This window comes from Erpetoichthys calabaricus, chromosome 1 (genome assembly GCF_900747795.2).
Source record: "Erpetoichthys calabaricus chromosome 1, fErpCal1.3, whole genome shotgun sequence".
Taxonomy (NCBI): domain Eukaryota; kingdom Metazoa; phylum Chordata; class Cladistia; order Polypteriformes; family Polypteridae; genus Erpetoichthys; species Erpetoichthys calabaricus.
Window position 1 is genome coordinate 341,725,900 of NC_041394.2, and position 25,105 is coordinate 341,751,004.

A 25,105-nucleotide genomic window follows, 5' to 3' on the forward strand; every position below is an offset into this window, starting at 1 on the left:
AGAATAACGCAAAGTTGGTCCTACTTTTAGGAGTAGGAGCAAAGACATTTCAATGACTCAGGCGCCACGGAGAGTGGCAGCCTTTTCAGCAGCTCCACGTACGACTTTATTTTTCTACTTTTATTCTTCTCTTTTTTATTTATCACTCCTATCACTTTATTTTATGTGGATTTGTTCACTGGACACACTTACTTTTACAACGTGGGCATGGATTTTTACACGCCAAGACTCGTCTATTCAAGTACTCAACTTAGAGCATTGAAAACAAATGCCCGTGCCGTTATGGTTCCCTATTTACCCGACGAGGTAAGAAGGCGGTATCGTGGCAGCAGGGCCGGCACTAAGCTAAAAATGAAGCGGCTTGCGAGAAAGTGGCGTTTTAAGCCCTCGGTGCCTTCTGTGATTCTGGGAAATGTGAACTCAATCTCAAATAAGATCAACGAACTGGCTGCGCTGGTGAAAAATGTCAGAACCTACAGAGAATGCAGTTTGTTGTGTTTTTGTGAAACGTGGCTAACTACCACTATCCCAGATGCTAACGTGGAGCTACCTGGGTTTAGCACAGTTAGAGCAGACAGAGATGCAAGTACCTGCGGGAAGCACAAAGGAGGAGGACTCGCTCTCTATGTTAATACACGGTGGTGTAACTCTGGACATGTTAATGTCAAAGTCTCTACTTGCTGCAGGGACATCGAACTGTTGGCTGTAAGTTTGCATCCCTATTACTTGCCCAGAGAGTTTGGACACGTCATTGTTGTTATTGTGTACATCCCTCCTCGGGCAGACGTGGAGACAGTGAGTGACATCATCCATTCTGCTGTTGCTAAGTTACAAACGCAGCACCCTGAGGCGCTTGTTGTAATCGCTGGAGACTTTAACCATGTGACACTGGACAAAACATTACCTGCCTGCTCCCAGTATGTGGACTGTAACACTCGGGGAAATAAGACTATTGATTTACTGTATGGAAACGTTAAAGACGCATACAGCGCCACCCCGCTGCCTGCGCTTGGGAAAGCAGATCATAACCTGGTTCTGCTTCAGCCTCACTACAAACCAAGAGTGAGGGTCCTACCTAAAACCACACGCTCATTCAGGAAGTGGTCCCCGGAGGCGTAGAAGGCTCTGAGAGAATGCTACAGACTGGGATATCCTGCAGGGATCACATAGTGAGAACATTGAGGAGGTTGTTGACTGCATTACTGATTACATCAACTTCTGTATGGACATTGTAGTTCCAGTAAGAACTGTATGCTGCTATGCTAACAACAAGTCATGGATTACAAGTGACATCAAGGGCCTTTTGAACCAGAAGAAAAGGGCTTTTAAAGGTGGTGATCAGCATGAGCTCAAGCGCATGCAGAAGGAACTCCGAGTCCAGCTCAGGGCGGCGAAGGAGCAGTACAGGAGAAAGCTGGAGCAGAAGTTGCAGAATAACAGCATGAAGGAAGTGTGGGATGGGATGAAGATCATTACTGGCTGCAGCTCGAAGTGGGGTGCCACCATCGAGAGAGACGTGAAGAGAGCAAACCAAATGAACAACTTCTTTAACAGGTTGGACCACCCTAACCCACTCTCACCTCGGAGTACTGCACCCTCCACATATCCTTCTGCTGATACCAGCATAGGTGAGACATCCCCACCCACAATTACAGCAGCCCAGGTAAGCAGAGAGCTGAGGAGACTTCATGCCAGCAAAGCAGCGGGTCCAGTTGGAGTATCGCCACGACTGCTGAAGGTCTGTGCATCGGAGCTGGGGGGGTCCTCTACAGCGCATCTTCAACCTGAGCCTGGAACAGGGGAGAGTCCCGAGGCTTTGGAAAACATCTTGCATCACCCCAGTCCCAAAGGTATCATCACATCCTAATGAGCTGAATGACTTCCGGCCTGTTGCTCTGACATCACATGTGATGAAGACCATGGAGAGGCTGCTGCTTCACCACCTGAGGCCACAGGTTCAATACGCCCTCGACCCTCTGCAGTTTGCATATCAGGAGAAGGTGGGAGCAGAGGATGCCATCATCTTCATGCTACACCGATCCCTCTCCCACTTGGACAGAGGCTGTGGTGCTGTAAGAATTATGTTTCTAGACTTCTCTAGCGCCTTCAACACAATCCAACCTCTGCTCCTTAGGGACAAGCTGACAGAGATGGGAGTAGATTCATACGTGGTGGCATGGATTGTGGACTATCTTACAGACAGACCTCAGTATGTGCGTCTCGGGAACTGCAGGTCTGACATTGTGGTCAGCAACACAGGAGCGCCACAGGGGACTGTACTTTCTCCGGTCCTGTTCAGCCTATATACAGTGGTGTGAAAAACTATTTGCCCCCTTCCTGATTTCTTATTCTTTTGCATGTTTGTCACACAAAATGTTTCTGATCATCAAACACATTTAACCATTAGTCAAATATAACACAAGTAAACACAAAATGCAGTTTTTAAATGATGGTTTTTATTATTTAGGGAGAAAAAAAATCCAAACCTACATGGCCCTGTGTGAAAAAGTAATTGCCCCCTTGTTAAAAAATAACCTAACTGTGGTGTATCACACCTGAGTTCAATTTCCGTAGCCACCCCCAGGCCTGATTACTGCCACACCTGTTTCAATCAAGAAATCACTTAAATAGGAGCTGCCTGACACAGAGAAGTAGACCAAAAGCACCTCAAAAGCTAGACATCATGCCAAGATCCAAAGAAATTCAGGAACAAATGAGAACAGAAGTAATTGAGATCTATCAGTCTGGTAAAGGTTATAAAGCCATTTCTAAAGCTTTGGGACTCCAGCGAACCACAATGAGAGCCATTATCCACAAATGGCAAAAACATGGAACAGTGGTGAACCTTTCCAGGAGTGGCCGGCCGACCAAAATTACCCCAAGAGCGCAGAGACGACTGATCCGAGAGGTCACAAAAGACCCCAGGACAACGTCTAAAGAACTGCAGGCCTCACTTGCCTCAATTAAGGTCAGTGTTCACGACTCCACCATAAGAAAGAGACTGGGCAAAAACGGCCTGCATGGCAGATTTCCAAGACGCAAACCACTGTTAAGCAAAAAGAACATTAGGGCTCGTCTCAATTTTGCTAAGAAACATCTCAATGATTGCCAAGACTTTTGGGAAAATACCTTGTGGACTGATGAGTCAAAAGTTGAACTTTTTGGAAGGCAAATGTCCCGTTACATCTGGCGTAAAAGGAACACAGCATTTCAGAAAAAGAACATCATACCAACAGTAAAATATGGTGGTGGTAGTGTGATGGTCTGGGGTTGTTTTGCTGCTTCAGGACCTGGAAGGCTTGCTGTGATAGATGGAACCATGAATTCTACTGTCTACCAAAAAATCCTGAAGGAGAATGTCCGGCCATCCGTTTGTCAACTCAAGCTGAAGCGATCTTGGGTGCTGCAACAGGACAATGACCCAAAACACACCAGCAAATCCACCTCTGAATGGCTGAAGAAAAACAAAATGAAGACTTTGGAGTGGCCTAGTCAAAGTCCTGACCTGAATCCAATTGAGATGCTATGGCATGACCTTAAAAAGGCGGTTCATGCTAGAAAACCCTCAAATAAAGCTGAATTACAACAATTTTGCAAAGATGAGTGGGCCAAAATTCCTCCAGAGCGCTGGAAAAGACTCATTGCAAGTTATCGCAAACGCTTGATTGCAGTTATTGCTGCTAAGGGTGGCCCAACCAGTTATTAGGTACAGGGGGCAATTACTTTTTCACACAGGGCCATGTAGGTTTGGATTTTTTTTTCTCCCTAAATAATAAAAACCACCATTTACAAACTGCATTTTGTGTTTACTTGTGTTATATTTGACTAATGGTTAAATGTGTTTGATGATCAGAAACATTTTGTGTGACAAACATGCAAAAGAATAAGAAATCAGGAAGGGGGCAAATAGTTTTTCACACCACTGTACATCGGACTTCCAATACAACTCGGAGTCCTGCCACGTGCAAAAGTTCGCTGACGACACTGCTATCGTGGGCTGCATCAGGAGTGGGCAGGAGGAGGAGTATAGGAACCTCATCAAGGACTTTGTTAAATGGTGCGACTCAAACCACCTACACCTGAACACCAGCAAAACCAAGGAGCTGGTGGTGGATTTTAGGAGGCCCAGACCCCTCATGGACCCCGTGATCATCAGAGGTGACTGTGTACAGAGGGTACAGACCTATAAATACCTGGGAGTGCAGCTGGATGATAAATTAGACTGGACTGCCAATACTGATGCTCTGTGTAAGAAAGGACATAGCCGACTATACTTCCTTAGAAGGCTGGCGTCCTTCAACATCTGCAATAAGATGCTGCAGATGTTCTATCAGACGGTTGTGGCGAGCGCCCTCTTCTACGCGGTGGTGTGCTGGGGAGGCAGCATTAAGAAGATAGATGCCTCACGCCTGGACAAACTGGTGAGGAAGGCAGCCAGCTGGACAGTTTAACATCTGTGGCAGAGCGACGGGCGCTAAGCAGGCTTCTATCAATTATGGAGAATCCACTGCATCCACTAAACATGATCATCTCCAGACAGAGGAGCAGCTTCAGCGACAGGCTGCTGTCACTGTCCTGCTCCACTGACAGACTGAGAAGATCGTTCCTCCCCCAAACTATGCGACTCTTCAATTCCACCCAGGGGGGTAAACGTTAACATTATAAAAGTTATTGTCTGTTTTTACCTGCATTATTATCAATCTTTAATTTAATATTGTTTTTTTGTATTGGTACGCTGCTGCTGGAGAATGTGAATTTCCCCTTAGGATTAATAAAGTATCTATCTATCTATCCATCCATCCATCCATCTAAATTAGGTAATCTGTTCCTGACTTCTCCAGGATTTAGTTGAGCTTGTCAACTCTTCTGTCCTGTCTTGCTTGGAGCTGCCTAAAGATATGGGATTCAGGTAGAGATTGATGTGCACATCCCGGGAAAGGCAGAATGTTTGTGAAACAATGGACAGCAATGATTTGAATGAGAAGGTTCATTTGGCTTTTCCCATTTAAAGGTTGCCACAACCGATCCTCCATCTCCAGCTATCCCTATCTTTCACATCACTTTCTGCCACACTGACAGGCCTTCATGACTTCCCTCACCACATCCATAAACCTCCTCTTTGGCCTTCCTCTTTTCTTCTTGCCTGGTAATTCCATCCTCAACATTCTTTTCCAGGATGTACCCCTCATCTCTCCTTGGCACATTCTCATATCATCTCAATTTAGCCTCTCTCACTTTGTCACCAAGCTGTCATACCTGTGTTGACCCTCTAATGTACTCATTCCCAATCCTGTGTACCCTCTTTACTCTTGAAAGAAAGTTGTAGCATTTTCAAGTCTGCCGCTTCCAGCTCTGTCTCCAAACCATATAACATAGCTGGTCTGTTATGTCTGTCTGTTTATAGACCTTCTCTTTCACTCTTGCAGATACACTTCTATCACAAATTACTCCTGTCACTCTTCTCCACCCAGTCCACCCTGCTAGCACTCTGCCACACTCTCTGGTGCTTTGGACTGTTGTACCCAAGTATTTAAATTTGTCTACCTTTACCACCTCTCCTTGTTGCAGTCACACCCTTCCACCACCTTCTCATTCAAACACATGAACTCCTGTCTCACTCCTACTGACTTTGATTTCCCTTCTCTCCAGTGCGTCATACAGTACCATAACTCTTCTCTTGACATCCTGTCGTATGCTTTCTCCAAGTCCACAAACACGCAATGCACTTTTTTCTGACCTTCTGTGTATTTCTCCATCAACCATCTTAAAGCAAACATCACATCTGTGGTACTGTTTCCTAGCATGAAACCATATTGCTGCTCATAGATTACCAGCTTTCTTTACAGCCTAGCATCTGCCACTCTTTCCCATATTTTTATGGTGTGTCTGATCAACTTTATAACCCTGTAGTTACCACAGCTCTTCATATCTCCCTAATATACTACTTTTCCACTCCACGGTCATCATCTTGCTTTTCAAGATTTTGTTAAACAGTCTAGTTAGAAACTCTACTGCCATCTCACCTCCATGATCCACTGGTATATATCACCGGGCCAACTGTTTTACCACTGTTCATCTTCTTTGTAGTTTCCCTCACTTCATCCTTGCTGATCCCCAGTACTTTGTGATTTACTATCTCCACTTCATCCAACCTACTCTCTCGCTCTCTCATTTCCTATATTCATAAGTTGTTCAAAGTATTCCTTCCACCTTTTAAAACAGTCTACCCACTTGTCAGCAAATTTCCATCTGCATCGTTTATTGCCCTGACCTGCAGCACTTCCTTCTCTTCGTGGTCCCTCTGCCTAGCCAATCAGTACAAGTGCTTTTCTCCTTTCTTTGTGTCCAGCTTCTCATAGCATGACATACTTTTCTCTTTCCTTCGCCACCTCTCTTTGTATACCTGTCTGCTTTCGTCATCCCTGTAGTTATCCCAATTCTTTTTCACTAACCTCTTCCTCTTTATGCTTTCCTGTACTTCATTAATCTACCACTTTGTCTTAATTCCTCTGTTCACATGTCACAATAAGCACCTTCCTAGCTCTCTCCCTTACCACTTCATCTTGTGTTCCAATTACCTACCCTGTCTTCACCACCACCCAGTGCCTGTCTCCTTTCCTCTTTCAAACAATAGTCTCCCTCTTCTAGCTTCCATCACCTGGTCCTTGGTTCTATTCTCACTCTCTTCCTCTTTTTCACCTCAAAATCCATCCTTGATATTACCAGTCGATGCTGTCTAGCTACACTATCCCCTGCCACCACCTTACCGTCTCTAATCTCCTACGTAGGACATAGTCCACCGGTGTGCACCTTCCTCCACTCTTATATGTCATCCTGTGTTGCTCGATCTTCTTAAAATATGTATTCACCATTGCCATTTCCATTCTTGCAAAGTCGACTATCAGCTTCCCTTCAACACTTCTCTCCTTTACACCGTATCTGTCCATCATGTCCTAATCACTACCCTTCACCAACATGCCCATTAAGGTCCTCTCCAATCACCACACTTTCTTCTTTGGGTATAATCTCCATCATCTTTTCTAATTCACTCCAGAAATCTTCTTTCTTCTCCATCTCACATCCCACTTGTGGGGCATATGCACTATGACATTTAACATTACCCCTTTGATTTCCAACTTTATGCTCATCAGGCTGTCAGACACTCTCTTCACCTCCAAAATACTCCTAACATACTTTTCCTTTACAGTTACCCCTACCCCATTTCTCTTCCTGTCCACACCATGGTAGAACAGTTTGTACCCGCCTCCAGTGTTTCTAGCCTTACTCCCTTTCCCCTTCACTCCCTTACTCCCTTTTTAAATGTTCACACACTACATCTATCCTTCCCTGCTCTGTCATATCGGCCAGCTCTCTCCCTTTACCATAGTACCAAAATTCAAAGTTCCGACTTTGAACTCCAAACTCTTTCCCTTCCTCCTCTCCCATTGTCCTTGAACCCAATTTCCCCCTCTTGTTCTCCTTCGCCTTCTTCACCGAGCAGTAGAATAATTTCCACCGATGCCCTGCTGAACAGCAGCATCAGTGGCGGCCTTTGTTAACAAGCGTACGAGAAACAGTTAATAATGTGTATAAAATTAAGCTTAGCAATACTGGTGATTTGGGTGTGTCACAACCATTTCTCGAATTTTGCACCAAACTTTGAACCATCTAATATGAGGAAAAATGCAGATTAATACTTTTACCTCATGTGGAGGGGTAGGGAAATGTTAGCACAATCTGTTTTTATGCAAATCGGCACACAAATAAACATTGTTGCTCCAATTATGAATGAGCATACAATGCTGTGAAAAAGTATTTGCCCCTTTCCTGATTTCTTATTTTTATGCTTGTTTGTCACACTTAGATGTTTCAGATCATCAAACAAATTTAAATATGAGACAAAGATAACCCAAGTAAACACAAAATGCTGTTTTTAAGTGATTTATTTATTAACGAAAAAAAAACTCTCCAAACCTACATGGCCCATGTGGAAAAAGTAATTGCTCCCCCCCCACCCCTTGTTAAATCATGAAGTAATTGTGGTTAATCACATTTTTTGGAGTTCAATTTCACTTGCCACACCCAGGCCTGATTACTGCCAGACCTGCAGAATTGAGAGATCACTTAGATAGATCCTGTCAGACAAAGTGAAGTAGGCCAAAAGATCCCAAAAAGGAAGACATCATTCCGTGATCTAAAGAAGTTCAGGAAAAGATGATAAACAAAGTAATTGACATCTATCAGTCTGGAAAAGGTTACAAAGCAATTTCTAAAGGTGAGAGCCATTATCCACAAATGGAGAAAACATGGAACAGTGGTGAACCTTCCCAGGAGTGGCCGGCCTACAAAAATTGTCCCAGGAATTAAGGTCAGTGTTCATGACTCAACCAGAAGAAAGAGACTGGGCAAAAATGTCATGCATGGCAGAGTTCCAAGGTGAAAACCACTGCTGACCAAAAAGAACATAAAGGCTCATCTCACTTTTGCCAGAAAGCATCTTCATGATCCCCAAGACTTTTGGGAAAATATTCTGTGGACTGACGAAATAAAAGTTGAACTTTTTTTGGAAGGCGTCCTGGCGTAAAAGTAACACAGCATTTTAGAAAAAAAAACATCATACCAACAGTCAAACATGGTGGTGGTAGTGTGATGGTCTGGGGCTGCTTTGCTGCTTCAGGACCTGGACGACTTGCTGTGATTGTTATAACCATGTATTCTGCCCTCTACTAAAAATTCCTGAAGGAGAATGTCTGACCATCAGTAGCTGAAGCACACTTGGGTCCTGCAGTAGGACAATGATCAAAAACACACCAGAAAGTCCACCTCTCAATGCCTTAAAAAAAACAAAATGAAGGTTTTCAAGTCCTGACTTGAATCCAATTGAGATGCTGTGGCATGACCTTACAAAAGCAGTTCATGTTCGGAAACCCTCCAATGTGGCTGAATTACAACAATTCTGCAGAGAAGACTGGACCAAAATTCCTCCACAGCCATTGCAAACGCTTGATTGCAGTTGTTGCTGCTAAGGGTGGCACAACCAGTTACTATGTTTAGGTGGCAATTACTTTTTCACATTAGGCCATGTAGGTTTGGATATATATATTTTTTTCCCTTAATAAAATTTAGACTGCATTTTGTGTTTATTTGGGTTATCTTTGTGTAATTAAATTTGTTTGATCTGAAACATTTAAGTGTGACAAACATGCAAAAAAATTAAGAAATCAGGAAGGGGGCAAATACTTTTTCACAGCACTGTACACATGTGAATCACGCAGGTGTTCATGGATGCAAAATATACTATAGTAGCCAGCATATTACCCTGAAGACAAATGTGTCAGGGTGGATGATTGACAGCAAAACGTCACCCAGAACGCTGAGCTTTGCATTCCTTGAACCCCTGGAACATTTGCGTTACAGGATACAAACCCGGGAATGTTCAAGCAGGCAAGCACAGACTTCTAGGGCATTTGATAAACGGAGCCTCACAGAAGATAAGGAGGGATCATGGTGAGGGGTACTGCACACCACATTACACTGGAGGAGTGAACACAACTTATACCTTTGGCTAGTTTCAGTATAATGGTTAGTTCATTTAGTTTACAAGACTTTTCCCATGGCAATAACTGCAGGAAGGTGATTCTCCTTAAAGTGTAGCTGTGGATCATTCATTATCAAATAAACATGCCTGTTATGTCGCTTTACTCTCATTCAGTGTGTTTGTCTCAGGTTTTCCGTCTCTGTGCTCATTGCAGCATTATGTATAATGTTGTTATGAAGTGGTAACCATTACATGCAGCTTAGCACAATATTCTACCTTATTATGTTTTCCTCCTTGTTCTCCTAATAATTTGCTTATTTATTATTATTAGCAGCTTCAAGTGGAACTTTGGAAATCAAAGAAAATTCAGTCATTTCTTTAATGAAACTCCCCTTCACCAATCGTTCACTTGAAGAAAGAAAGAAGATAAAGGAGCTCGGACCGGACCGACCCGACTTGAGAATTCAGCAGCAGGCAATTGATCGAGGACGAGCTTACACTCGTACCTTTTCACGCTCTTGTTATGACAAACGGACTTGGCTAACTGGATGTGATGTGGATAATGCTTTTTTTTGCTTTCCCTGTTTGCTATTTCAAAGTGTCGGTACCGAAGTGTTGTGGATAACGACCGGGGTACGAGACCTAAAACATCTTTCAGAGAAATGCAAGCGGCATGAATGTAGCCACAGTCATCTAGACAATAGCATGAGGCTACATTTTTTTGGCAGGCTTAGTATTGCTGAACAGCTAGATGAAGGCTACAGGATTGGCATTAGAAGGCACAATGAAGAGGTGACCAAAAATCGGCACATCTTGTCCAGAATAATAGACTGTGTGAAATTTTGTGGTGCATTTGAATTAGCTTTGCGTCTCCATGATGAGAGCGAGAGCTCCGATAAGCCTGGGATTTTCCATGGCTTGGTGGATTTTGTTGCCTCTCTTGATGGAGTTTTAAAAGAGCACCTTGAAAACGCCACTGTATTTAAGGGGACTTCAAAAACTATACAGAATGAGCTTTTGGACTGTATGTTGTCTGTCGTGAGAGAACAAATTATCAAAGAAGCCCAGAGCAGTGACTTTTTATCAATCCAGGTAGATGAGATAATGGATATTGCCACACAATCTCAACTTGTGCTTGTCCTACGCTACATCGATAACAAAAACAACGTGCAGGAGAGATTTTTTGAGGGCATCTCAATGCAGTCTGCTACTGCGGACTCCATTGCTACAGCACTAAAAGAACGTCTTGCTGCCATCCTCCCTGAGGATCATAAAAGTAGGCTCATCTGTCAGGCATATGATGGAGCCAGTGTGATGAGGGGTGCCAAGGCAGGTGTCCATAGGAAAATACAAGATGTGTACCCAAATGCCCACTACATTCACTGTTACGCACATCAGCTTAATCTGATAATGCAACAGGCCACTTCTCACATATCCAAAGTGAGAATTTTTTTTTCAGACCTTAGTGGATTTGCCAGCTTTTTTTCTATATCACCCAAGCGGACAGGCATTCTTGATAAAGTAGTGGCCCATAGACTTCCGACATCCAGCAACATCACATGGAACTTTCACAGCCGTGCCATCAGTACCGTGTTTGAGCACAAAGAGGACCTCATTCACTGTTTTGAGAGCATACGAGACTCTGGTGACTTTGACCCCAATACTGTAAGAGAAGCTGGGGCTTTTGCTATGCTCCTGGAAGATCCTGATTTTAATTTTTTTCTACAACTTTTTCACCACATTATGCCACATGTGGACCACCTGTATGCCAAGCTCCAGAAGAGGAACATAGATGCAGCACATATCCGCGAGTGCATCCAGCAGTTCCAGCAGGATATGCAAAATATCAGGTAGTAGCTGTGTTCATGTAGTTAATGATTACTGGGGATGCTTGGATCAATTAGCCCATGATGGAAATGGGCCTATTAAAAAAAAAAAAAAAAAAAAACTCGATTGGTAAAAAAACATATCACAAAAACTGATATTTTCCACCCATTTTCTAAGCCTTACGGTAATTTAGTTTCACTGCTCCATAATGCAAGGTGTTGAGCCAGCACGCATCTCTCTTTTGCAGCAAACATCTTGCAGTGTAAACAAAGAGCAGTGAGTGGAGGATTCTTCATCAGTAAACAAGATGTGATTGGTATATTTGCCTTCACATTAAAGAAAGTGGAGCAATAAACTGAAAAATGGAATCGGAGAAGTCATCCTGTGCAATTAGAGAAACAACAAGAAAAGCTACTTTAAGGAATTCAGACCTATATTTTGTCCTATAAATTAAAATGGACACTGCTTGAGTTTGGACACAGAGCTTGGTTAAAATGCAGCAGCTTACACTTTTAATTGGAAAAAGACAAATTTGAAATTGCTGCTTAGCAGACAATAGGCTTTTTTAAGATTTGTACTGCATTTATTATTTGTTGCTATGTGTCATACAGCAGAAGTTTTGGTAAGAAAGTACTACATAATTAAAATGGTAGTCCATATTTATAAATTATGCCTCAAGAATTGTGTATGTCTAGTTGAGACACTGAAGAAAAAACACATCTGCATAAATATAGTAAATGTATATTTTAATAGCAAAAGCTGTAATACAATTAATGATTTAAAATGATTAAAATGTGTACATGCATGTGTGTTTACACTTAAGCAACATTTAATTGCCAATAACAATTAATTAATTGTGTGAGAATGGCAAGTATTGTACAACATGTCTATGCAATACTTCATGCAACTGGGAGGGCGTGGCAAATGTCTGCCAACTAGCTGACCAACCACAAGCGTTACCTGGTAGGTAACCACCCAATTGTCAGATTGTGATCAGACCTATGCATGTAAAGTGCTGTGAAAAAGTATTTGCCTCCTTCCTGATTTTTTTTTTTTTTTTTTGCATGTTTGTCACACTTAATTGTTTCAGATCATCAAACAAATTTACATGTTAGACAAAGATAACCCAAGTAAACACAAAATGCAGTTTTTATGTGATAATTTTATTAAGGGAAAAAAACTCTCCAAACCTACATGGCCCTATGTGGTTAAAGTAATTGCTCCCCTTGTTAAATCATGAAGTAACTGTGGTTAATCACATTTTTTGGCGGTCAATTTCACTAGCCACACCCAGGCCTGATTACTGCCAGACCTGTTGAATCAATAGTTTTTGCCTCTCAGCCATGCATGCCATTTTTGCCCAGTCTCTTTCTTCTGGTTGAGTCATGAACACTGACCTTAACTGAGGCAAATGAGGCCTGCGGTTCTTTTGTGACCTCATGGACGAGTCATTGCTGCACTCTTGAGACAACTTTTGTTGGTCAGCCACTTCACCACTGTTCCATGTTTTCTCCATTTGTGGATAATGGCTCTCACCTTTAGAAATGGCTTTGTAACCTTTTCCAGGCTGATAGATGTCAATTACTTTGTTCCTTATCTTTTTCTGAATTTCTTTACATCGTGGCATGATGTCTTTCTTTTGGCCTACTTTGTCTGACAGGTTCTATTTAAGTGATCTGGCAGTAATTGGGCCTGAGTGTGGCTAGTGAAACTGAACTCCAAAAAATGTGATTAACCACAGTTACTTCATGATTTAACAAGGGGGGGCAATTACTTTTTCACATAGGGACATGTAGGGTTGGATTGTTTTTCCTCCTTTAATAAATAAAACCATCGCTTAAAAACTACCTTTTGTGTTATTTGGGTTATCTTTGTCTAATATTTAAATTTGTTTGTCACAATTGTTTCAGATCATCAAACATGCAAAAAAATAAGAAATCGGGAATGGGGCAAATACTTTTTCACAGCACTGTGATACTCCAGTTTACACTCTGTCAAATAAGCAAACCAACCGCCATGGGGCAACAGCTGGGGCATTGCCTCAAGTGCTGACGTCTGAGGTTCGTTCCTCCCAAGGGGAAGCAAAAGTGCGTACACCTGATGGGCCTCAATTACGGCGAAATACATGTTGTGTACTCTTTGATGCCATTTGTATTATGGATAAATATTTTTGTATATATTTTATTAGCTAAAAGTATGTATTTAGTAAGGAATTTTTATGTTTTAATATTTTATGGTCAGTGAACAATATGACTACAGAATTTCAGTTAATAAAAAAAAAAATCATTAACACCTGTGGTCTATAGTTTAGATTTCTATTTGTCTGGTTATGTTGGTGCTTAGTGTAAAACCGTTTTTTAATGGGTTTAAAAAAAAAAATGAATTGGTATCAGAATTGTCCAATCAAATAACATGAAATCGGTGATCAGTATCAGCCTTAAAAAACCTGATTGGAGCATCCCTATTTATTATTATTACTTTTATTATCTCTCTCTATCTTTTATTATTATAAATTCTTATTTTTCTTTTTGTAGAAATTCTGTCCGTTCCATGGTTGAGCAAAGCAGTGGCCCTCAGCCAAAAAAGAGGCGTCGGACACTTAGCTCAAAGGACCATGAAAGGATTGCAGTTGAGGTGAGTTTATGTTGTAGAAATCCGTCACAATCCACGTTACACTGAAGTGTGATGTTTTAATCTGTGGCATTTTATAATCTATACCATTTTTTTTTATTATTTAATTGATTTTACATCTGCGGTGGGTTGACACTCTGCCCAGGATTGGTTCCTGCCTTGTGCCCTGTGTTGGCTGTGATTGGCTCCAGCAGACCCCCGTGACCCTGTGTTCGGATTCAGTGGGTTCGAAAATGGATGGATGGATGGATGATTTTACATTCTCTAACAGTCTAATATCACTAACCTGATCAATCACTGTTTTTGGTAGAAATTATATTTCTGCATGGCAAATAATATACAGTGCATCCAGAAAGTATTCACAGCGCATCACTTTTTCCACATTTTGTTATGTTACAGCCTTATTCCAAAATGGATTAAATTCATTTTTTCCCCTCAGAATTCTGCACACAACACCCCATAATGACGACGTGAAAAAAGTTTTTGCAAATTTATTAAAAATAAAAAAAACTGAGAAATCCCATGTACATAAGTATTCACAGCCTTTGCTCAATACTTTGTCGATGCACCTTTGGCAGCAATTACAGCCTCAAGTCTTTTTGAATATGATGCCACAAGCTTGGCACACCTATCCTTGGCCAGTTTCACCCATTCCTCTTTGCAGCATCTCTCAAACTCCTTCAGGTTGGATGGGAAGCGTCGGTGCACAGCCATTTTAAGATCTCTCCAGAGATGTTCACTCGGATTCAAGTCTGGGCTCTGGCTGGGCCACTCAAGGACATTCACAGAGTTGTCCTGAAGCCACTCCTTTAATATCTTGGCTGTGTGCTTAGGGTCATTGTCCTGCTGAAAGATGAACCGTCGCCCCAGTCTGAGGTCAAGAGCGCTCTGGAGCAGGTTTTCATCCAGGATGTCTCTGTACATTGCTGCAGTCATATTTCCCTTTATTCTGACTAGTCTCCCAGTTCCTGTCGCTGAAAAACATCCCCACAGCATGATGCTGCCACCACCATGCTTCACTGTAGGGATGGTGCCAGGTTTCCTCCAAACATGACGCCTGGCATTCACACCAAAGAGTTCAATCTTTGTCTCATCAGACCAGAGAATTTTCTTTCTCATGGTCTGAGAGTCCTTCAGGTGCCTTTTGGCAAACTCCAGGCGGGCTGCCATGTGCCTTTTACTAAGGAGTGGCTTCCATCTGGCCACTCAACCATACAGGCCTGATTGGTGGATTGCTGCAGAGATGGTTGTCCTCCTGGAAGGTTCTCCTCTCTCCACAGAGGACCTCTGGAGCTCTGACAGAGTGACCATCGGGTTCTTGGTCACCTCCCTGACTAAGGCCCTTCTCCCCTGATCGCTCAATTTAGATGGCCGGCCAGCTCTAGGAAGAGTCCTGGTGGTTTCGAACTTCTTCCGCGTACAGATGATGGAGACCACTGTGCTCATTGGGACCTTCAAAGCAGCAGAAATTTTTCTGTAACCTTCCCCAGATATGTGCCTCGAGACAATCCTGTCTCGGAGGTCTACAGAAAATTCTTTTGACTTCATGCTTGGTTTGTGCTCTGACATGAACTGTCAACTGTGGGACCTTATATAGACAGGTGTGTGCCTTTCCAAATCATGTCCAGTCAACTGAATTGACCACAGGTGGACTCCAATTAAGCTGCAGAAACATCTCAAGGATGATCAGGGGAAACAGGATGCACCTGAGCTCAATTTCGAGCTTCACGGCAAAGGCTGTGAATACTTAGGTACATGGGATTTATCAGTTTTTTTATTTTTAATAAATTTGCAAAAATCTCAACCTTTTTTCACGTTGTCATTATGGGGTGTTGTGTGCAGAATTCTGAGGAAAAAAATGAATTTAATCCATTTTGGAATAAGGCTGTAACATAACAAAATGTGGAAAAAGTGATGCGCTGTGAATACTTTCCAGATGCACTGTACTATCAGGTGGACTAGAGTAATAGAAAACCAATAGACCCAACAGTCATGACATGCATGCTGCTGATGTGGTGTAATTGAGTCATTAATTGATTGGGGGGGCGTGTTCAAAATAGCAGTGTGGAGTTCAATTAATGAGGTCTTTCATTCTGTGACAAAACAGGTGTCACGCACGGCCCTTATTTAAGGAAGGAAGGCAGCAAATGCTGTACATGCTGGTTATGGTGCATTTCTCTGTGAAAATCTGCGTAAAAGAGGTCGCTCAGGACATTATTCTTAAGAACGGCGTACTTTGATTAAAAAATTGATTGGAGAGGGGAAAACATAAAGAAGTACAAAAAATGACAGGCTGTTCAGCTAAAATGATCTCAAATGCTTTAAAATGGCAACCAAAACTTGAAGGACGTGGAAGAAAATTGAAAAGTACCATCCAAATGGATCGAAGACTAGCCAGAATGGGAAAGACTCGGCCAATGATCAGCTTCAGGAAGACCAAAGATTGTCTTTGGTTACCTGTGGGTGCCTGTGTTACAAATAGAAGACGCCTATGTGAAGCCAAGCTATCGGCAAGAAGCCCCTGTAAAGTCCCATTGTTGAAAAAAAGACACGTGCTGAAGAGGTTAACTCATTGACTGGCCTAAAGAGAAATGGCACAACATTTTGTGGACTGGCAATAGCAAGATTGTTTTTTTTTGGGTCTAGGTGATGCAGACAACTCCGAAACACTGAATTCAAGCCACAGTACACTGTGAAGCATGGTGGCTCAAGCATCAGGATATGGGGATGTTTCTCATACTATGGTGTCAGGCCTAATTATGGCATACCAGAGATCATAGATCAGTTTGAATACCTCCGAATACTTGAAGAGCATACCGAAGACGAAATGCCCTTGAAAAGGGTCTTTCAACAAGACAATGACCCCAAACACACCAGTAAACAAGCCATGTCTTGGTTCCAGACCAACACGGTTGATGTTATGGAGTGGCCAGCCCAATCCCCGGACCTTAATCCAATAGAAAACTTGTGGGGTGACCTCAAAAATGCTTCCTGAGTCAAAACCACATAATGCAGAAGAATTGTGCAATGGAGTCCAGTCATCCTGGTGCCAGAAGTTAGTCAACTCCATGCGACACAGATGTGCAGCAGTTCTCAGAAACAGTGGCTATACAACGAAATATTAGTTCAGTGATTCAAAGGAAAGCAAAATCTTGAAACATTTTTCAGTTTTTACAGTGAATGTTGGAGTTTGTAAAGGAGAATGCAGACATTGCTATGTTTTGAACAGCCTAATATTCCCTTTTCTTCACTTTCTGTAAAGGAATTACTCAAAATAATTCATTTTTCTTATGTTTTGATTTGGAATAGAATGTGCAGTGTTCCCAATGCATTTGTGTGAATGGAAATTAAAAAGCTATTATAAGGATTTTGAGCTTTATTCAATTTTTCATTATTATTTTGAATACAATTGTATCAATCACAGTAGATAAAAATTAATAATTGATTTATTTCCGAATCTTAAGCACACAAGAGACACACACATAAACAAGGCTCTGCGCCACCATGGTGTGTTCCAAGCCAAATTAAAGTTTATTCATAAGCCGTGCTTTTCCAGTTTTATTTGAATCTCTTTGCCATTTTGTCATCTCTTCATATTTTTGTTTGTTTGCTCTTCTCTCTCTGTAGGTCTGTGATACCATACTGGGACACACCAGGGAACGCTTCTCTTTCACAAACCACCTCCTGAGTGCCACTTTGCTGCAGGGGGAGAGGTTTGAACAGTACAACATGGCGTTTCCTGAAGATGCCCTGAACACCACTGTGAAGGCCTACCCCATGTTGAACAGAAGCAAGCTGAAGACGGAGCTTAGTCTTATCTACAGCAAGCAAGAGTTCAAAGCCTGTCGTGGTGCTGTGGACCTATTCCAGTTGTTTATGGAGAGCAGTCTTGAAGAAGTCTTTTCTGAGACTGTCACTCTCCTGAAGCTCCTAATAACCACACCAATGACCACGTCAGAAGCCGACAGATGCTTCTCAACCTTGAAAAGGATCAAAACCTTTCTCAGAAACACCATGACGCATGAGAGGCTGAATGAATTGGCCATGCTGTCAATGGAAAAGAAACTGGTGACTGAAATGACTCAGTTTAACCAAAGAGTAATTGAGAAGTTTTCAAGCCTGAAGGAAAGGAGGGAAAAATTTATGTTCAAGTAGCACTACTGGACAGTGTGAAGGCAACGTTACAGCATTACAGTTTGTGCGTGTGCTTTTTTTGTTCCCATTTCGCCTGAAGTTCTGATTGAGTTTGTTCCCCCACAACCTGTGCCCATGTCCACATTTTTTTCACCAGCCACCCCAGTTTATAACACACTTAAATCGGTCTACCAATGCTGCTCCATGCCACCCGTTAAACATCCCACCACATTTCCTGAACACCCACCATGAGCAGCTTCATGGCTTTGTATTATTTCTTACATTGCTGCCCCCAAATATGCCTCTTAAAAAGGCAAAGCCATCATTTAGGGTTTACCTGTGTTTTGTTACTCTCTTCCAGAATTGCTGGCAACTCAAGAAAAAGATTAACTGGCTGAGTATAAACCTTCTCTTTACCCTTACTGTACCTCTAACACATCCATCTTGGCTGGGAAAGAAAGGTCTTGATGACTTGACCAGTCCACCAGAGGTATCAATAAGCATAACTACACTCCACATACTATATATACTCTACTTCTGGTGCACTAATATTTAATAAGGTTAGCCCAGATGTGGTGTTTCCTTAAGAGGCACTAGCTCTTCGCAAATATGTTCTTTTGAAATTGCGGCGTTTTAAGTAACCGAAAAATATAGAGGTATGATATTATAAGGCGATATCCCTCCCATAGTGATATGGCGGAATAAGAATCACATAAGAGAAGATTAACTTAGCTTTCTTTACTGACGATTTACATGGCATTACAGATGGGAAGCTTACGACAAACTTTATCAGGGTGGGATCTTGATCTATGCAGTCTGCCATCTTTCGTCTGCTGTGCAGGAAGGATTTTCGGGACGAATGATGATATCACTCATTTGGCCGTCAGCTTCAAAGTGTCTTGGCAGCAGTCCAAGCCTTATATATTGGTTTCTCCACATGCAGGCTTTTTCTCTGGTCTCCAAACAAGGACAGGAAAGGACTCAACCCCACCTCCAAAAATACAGGAATAGCACAATGCCTACTTGCAGTTGTCTCATTCTCCAAACTGCTAGACTAGTGGTTTCTAAATGCAGCCTAGCCACTGTGTGCCATACTTGGCCTGCATGTGTGAATGAATCCATAAAACAACTCGCACAGCGACAGTGACACCAAACTTAATATTATAACAAACTTATTATAACGTGGTCAGCAATCACTTGACTGCGCCTCCACCTTTTTTTCCCCTACAAACTCTGTAGCTGAGTATACCACCTGTTGTAGCGAACTGTCTAGCCCAGGGGTGGGCAGTCTCGGTCCTGGAGGACCACCATGGCTGCTGGTTTTCATTCTAACTTTTTTCTTAATGAGTGACCTGTTTTTGCTGCTAATTAACTTCTTTTGAATTCATTTTGATTGACTTGTTCTTGAAGACTCAAACCCCTTAATTGTTTTTTCCTTAATTAGCACCCAAACAATAATGAGATACAAAATGAACCAAAACAACTGGTGTCCATCATACAGTATCTGAAAATAAAGAAAGATGAAGGTCTTAGGAATGTTGATCTGCTCAGGTCCCCAAAACATTTTACCAGTGCTCTTAGAAAGAGAAAATCATCAATTTTGGAAATGTCTGCTAATGCACCACGAGAGCAGCAACAAGTCATGAAATTAAGGAACGGATTTAATTGACAAAAATTGGCACCTCCATTAAGCAGCTGGTTGGAGTGAAATTGGTTGGAGTTTGAGGCCCTGACTTAGCTGATCTTCTGTTGGCTCCCTCACGTCACATTTCATTTCTGTTTGGGTGCCATTTAAGGAAAGAAATGAAGCAATTCAGAGGAACGATGTATAAATTCAGGGGAACAACAAGTTAATTAGCAGCACAAACAGGTCAGTCATTAAAAAAAAAGGGGTTAGAATGAAAACCTGCAGCCACGGTGGTCCTCCAGGAGTGGACTTGGCGACCTTTGCTCTAGCCAATGTCGGTCCTGGAGGGCTGCAGAGGCTGCAGGATTTCATTCTAACCCAATTGCTTATTAATTAGAAAGCAATCCTTGCCAGTCTCGCACCTTATCTCATTTTGTGGCTTATTAGTCTGCCATGCAAGGTTCTTATATCGTAGATTTTTTCCTTTCCAAGGAAATCATCCGAGTGATTTGAAGCATAAAACATAATTTTCAGTCTGTCACACTTTTCCAGTAAGTGTTTTATTAAATCAAACCGCATGCTGAACACACACAGATGTAAATCAAAACAAGTTAGATGGAGAACTGCTGGCTGCTTTGTCATTTACATCTTATTACTAATAAGAAGCCATTAAAATGCCGAATGCAGCTGTTTAAGATTGAAATAAGCAATTAAAGGTGGGGAACCTTAACAAGTGAGACCACTAAAATGAAGCATCAAAATGTCACTTAAGCATTAACTGTTCCATCAGCAATAATTGACTTCTTGTTAAGAAAGTGAGTTGAAACAAAATCCTGCAGCCCCTGTGGCTCTCCAGGACTGACATATTGCCCACCCCTGTCTAGCCACCCCATGAGCAATACATCTGGGGTAACTGGGTTGTCAACATCCATAACTTTGGAGGACAGCTATCTTACTGGTTTAATAATCTAAATCCCCTCTACCTCCATGAATACAGTTTGTAGTACCTCCTCTGTCACTGTCTATGAACCTATGAACAGTGTAAAGTGCTGGTTTGAATGACCTTACTACCCCTCTCCATGCCCCACCGAAATGAGGTGCAGTTGGTGGGTCAAACCAACACGTAATTTTTTGTTGAGCTTTGCTGCTGCAACTCAAGTCTTACATTTTTAAAGACTTCTCTTAGTTCTCACTCCCCACCATGAAAGTTGGTACCCTGATCGGACAATAGTTTATACCTGGTATCTCTTTGAATAGCAAATCTTCTCAGTGTCATCAAAAAAGAATTGGTACACCTGTAAGAAGGTCCAAATGAACACCTTTTGTGGTAAGGCACTTCAAAATTATACATTAACTCTTTTCATAACACCTTCCAGTTCTGATCTAAAATGGTCCAAAACAGTCCAGACCACTACCATCGAAAGCAGTTTTAAATAGTCTAAGCCAGGTAGGTGTAACGTCTGACATTTTGGGAATAACGGGTCTAGCCTTCCACTTTCTACAGTCCTGGCACATGTTGGGAGTTTCCATAAGGTTTAAAATCCAAAACCCTCTCAATTCAGCAAAAACCCATTCAAGCCCTGGATGATCAATCTACTAGCAGGATGATGAGGTTCTAAAACTGTAGGATGAACAGAGGTGAACTACTGAGATAAAGGCTGGCTGGCTGGCTTCATTGAATTCAGGTGACAAATTCTAAAGAGGTCTGGTGGCAGGTACTGTCCCCTCAGCCATTAACTGTTGGTACGTTTGACAGAAACTCTTATTCTACTCTCTGCAAAATCAACAGCTCTGCTCAGCATCTACTCCTCTTTTTTAGTCTGCAGTTCCTATGAAGTCACTCCAGGTGTTCTGATCACTGAGGTGGGGGAGTCGGTGTGATAGTGACACCACAGAAAGCGTCTTTATATTGTTCTGACTTGTCTGCTGGGGGTGCAATAGGTGGTGCAACTGGCCACTCAGATGCTGGCTTATAAAGAAAAGGGGGGCCTTGGCTCCATATTTTAGGCACAGACCACTCAGTTAAGGTTTTACCTCTTGTCAGGCCATCTGCTGGTTTAAGGGCAGAAGGTGCATATCTCTAGATGTGGCCCTCTGTGATTTCCCAGATCTTTGACTTTCTAGTCCCAACAAACACTTTAAATTTACATGACTCCGAGTGTATATATGGCAGTACAGCAGAGGAGTCGGACCACAGCATTGCTTGGCTGATTTCTGACGTAAGCTCATTTTGGAGGAGTCAGCCTAGCTGTGCTCCATTAAGAGCTGCACACGGGTCAAGGCTGGGTATAGTATTCAGATGTTTAGGGACAACCTTGGACCTGGCCATAATAAAGGAAACATGTATAGTTCCGTGCCTATCTTCTGTGCACAGGTACGAAACCGGTCCATAGACCTTTTCGGTGGCATCAAAAAATATATGAACTTGTCTGGTAGAAATGTTTAGAGTAAGGTATAGCACCTGGGAATTTGTCCAATTGTCAAGGCAGAAACTCTCCTTCCCAGTGTTACTGCAACAGATCCACTGGCAGCTTTGGGTCATCCCAGTCCTACTGCTTATCCCACAGGCCCTGGACTATAGCACCTTTGCTGTTGCGGTGTAAGGAAGTCCAGTATAAATGGTATCTGAGAGGGTCAAATTGAGGGGCTGCTACTCAATCTATGTAGCGCATGGCCTGCTTTACTGGGAAATATGTATATCCCAGTATATCTGTCAGACAGTACCATTTCAGCCCTAAAGTGGATTCTTGTACATCTGAACAGTTCCGTTGCAAACAAAGTTCAGTACTATCAGTGTAGGCATCTGTGTGTAGGTGTCCAACTACATGAGGGACTTTACCGGTCCTTAGACAAAATTCAAATCCTCCAGTAGATAGACACTCTCTCTGATCCTTAGCTGTGGGTGATAGGATGGGATTTCCTCCGGAGCCCTAACACTGCTGTAGGTGCCGTTGGATTTTGGATTATACATACAATGCCTTACCATGCTATTCAGCCTATGGCTATAGCTTTGGCATCGTTGAGGCTGAGTCGCTGGTTTCTCAGATCCTCCTCAATTTGTTTGGACCACGTCAATTTATCTACCAATTGCTCAGCTGAAACGAAGGTAAGCTCTGCAGACAATTGTCTACGTAAAATCTCCTCTCTGCTGGAGGGCATATATGGCACAACAGGGCCTGCACGTAGTGCCAAATGGCAGCACTTGCCATTCATAAACCTGGGGTGTGGAATCAGTCTCTAAATCACACCACAGCAAGTGAAGAAGACGCCTGTTTTTTGCTAACAGACGGACCTGGTGACACATTGCCTTAATGTCACCACTTACAGCTACTGCAGGCTCATGGAAATGTAGCATCATGCACAAAAGTGAGGGGTTTAAGGCAGGACCAGGCAGCAGATAGTCATTGAAACCAATACCTTTGTACTTGAAAGAGCAATTAAACACCACCTGGTTCTTTCCATTGTTCTGGACCAAATTATGTGGAATAAGCCAGGACTTGCCAATGGAGGGAGTTTAAGGACATAAACCTGAGGCCACAGGTCCAACACGCCCTCGACCCTCTGCAGTTTGCATACCAGGAGAAGGTGGGAGCGGAAGATGCCATCATCTATATGCTACATCGATCCCTCTCCCACTTGGACAGAGGCAGTGGCGCTGTAAGAATTATGTTTCTAGACTTCTCTAGCGCCTTCAACACCATCCAACCTCTGCTCCTTAGGGACAAGCTGACAGAGATGGGAGTAGATTCATACCTAGTGGCATGGATCGTGGACTATCTTAAAGACAGACCTCAGTATGTGCGTCTTGGGAACTGCACGTCTGACATTGTGGTCAGCAACACAGGAGCACCGCAGGGGACTGTACTTTCTCCGGTTCTGTTCAGCCTATATACATCGGACTTCCAATACAACTCGGAGTCCTGCCACGTGCAAAAGTTCGCTGATGACACTGCTATCGTGGGCTGCATCAGGAATGGGCTGGAGGAGGAGTATAGGGACCTAATCAATGACTTTGTTAAATGGTCCGACTCAAACCACCTACACCTGAACACCAGCAAAACCAAGGAACTGGTGGTGGATTTTAGGAGACCCAGGCCCCTCATGGACCCCGTGATCATCAGAGGTGACTGTGTGCAGAGGGTGCAGACCTATAAATACCTGGGAGTGCAGCTGGACGATAAATTGGACTGGACTGCCAATACTGATGCTCTGTGCAAGAAAGGACAGAGACGCCTGTACTTCCTTAGAAGACTGGCATCCTTCAACATCTGCAGTAAGATGCTGCAGATGTTCTATCAGATGGTTGTGGCGAGTGCCCTCTTCTACGCAGTGGTGTGCTGGGGAGGCAGCATTAAGAAGAAGGACGCCTCACGCCTGGACAAACTGCTGAGGAAGGCAGGCTCTATTGTTGGCATAGAGCTGGACGGTTTGACATCCGTAGCAGAGCAACGGGCACTCAGCAGGCTCCTATCAATTATGGAGAATCCACTACATCCATTAAACAGTGTCATCTCCAGACAGAGGAGCAGTTTCAGCGACAGACTGCTGTCACTGTCCTGCTCCACTGACAGACTAAGAAGATCATTCCTCCCCCAAACTATGCGACTCTTCAATTCCACCAGAGGGGGTAAACGTTGAACATTATTCAAGTTATTGTCTGTTTTTTACCTGCATTTTTTATTACTCTTTAATTTAATATTTTTTGCTGCTGGAGTATGTGAATTTCCCCCTGGGATTAATGTAGAGAAAAGCCAAGCAAAATGACAAGGTGTCATTTTGCTTGGCTTTTCTCTACATTCATAATGGCTAACACGGTACAGCACCCTAGTACCCCTGGGATTAATAAAGTATCTATCTATCTATCTATCTATCTATCTATCTATCTATCTATCTATCTATCTATCTATCTATCTATCTTCTTAATCTACACAGTATAAGATGCGACCTTAACTGGGTCTGTTAGCAAGTACTTCTCAGCATTTCTCAGATTGGGCATAACCACTTCTCAGGGGGCCGGCAGGTGTAGGGCATACCCTTCTTACCCAAGAAAAGGTGCAGCATATAGCGAATGATTCGTTCTACCTCAACGCGTGCGCGAGTTGCAATTCCAATAAAAAGTCGGGAGGCGCTGTGTGATAAAACTCGGAACGTGACGTCAGCGTCTCTGTTTACTATCTACACGTGACAGAAAGCCGCCATGCGGATCCTTCATGATCGTTGTGCGTGCTGCGATGTTTGATGGATGGTTCAATGTGCAGAAGGAATACACCGACATACAAATGCATTCGTGCTGCTTTTATATTCAAGCGTCGCATATTCCCGATTGTAATGACATAATACATTTTAAA

The 25,105-nt window shown here is 42.7% G+C and overlaps 1 protein-coding gene across 1 annotated transcript; it reads left to right on the forward strand.

Moving 5' to 3' along the window:
• The first annotated feature begins 9,875 nt into the window (after positions 1-9,875).
• LOC114668631 (zinc finger MYM-type protein 1-like) lies at positions 9,876-18,151 on the forward strand. Its single transcript, XM_051934345.1, has 3 exons — positions 9,876-11,388; positions 13,900-13,999; positions 17,624-18,151. Exons 1-3 carry the CDS (start codon positions 9,920-9,922, stop codon positions 18,149-18,151), a joined length of 2,097 nt encoding a protein of 698 aa, XP_051790305.1. The 5' UTR covers positions 9,876-9,919.
• Positions 18,152-25,105: the final 6,954 nt, after the last annotated feature.

Coding starts and splice junctions, on each gene's coding strand:
- LOC114668631 (XM_051934345.1), top strand. CDS start 9,920: ATGAAACTCCCCTTCACCAATCGTTCACTTGAAGAAAGAAAGAAGATA. Junction 11,389..13,899: donor CAGGATATGCAAAATATCAG/GTAGTAGCTGTG, acceptor TTCTTTTTGTAG/AAATTCTGTCCGTTCCATGG. Junction 14,000..17,623: donor ATGAAAGGATTGCAGTTGAG/GTGAGTTTATGT, acceptor CTCTCTCTGTAG/GTCTGTGATACCATACTGGG.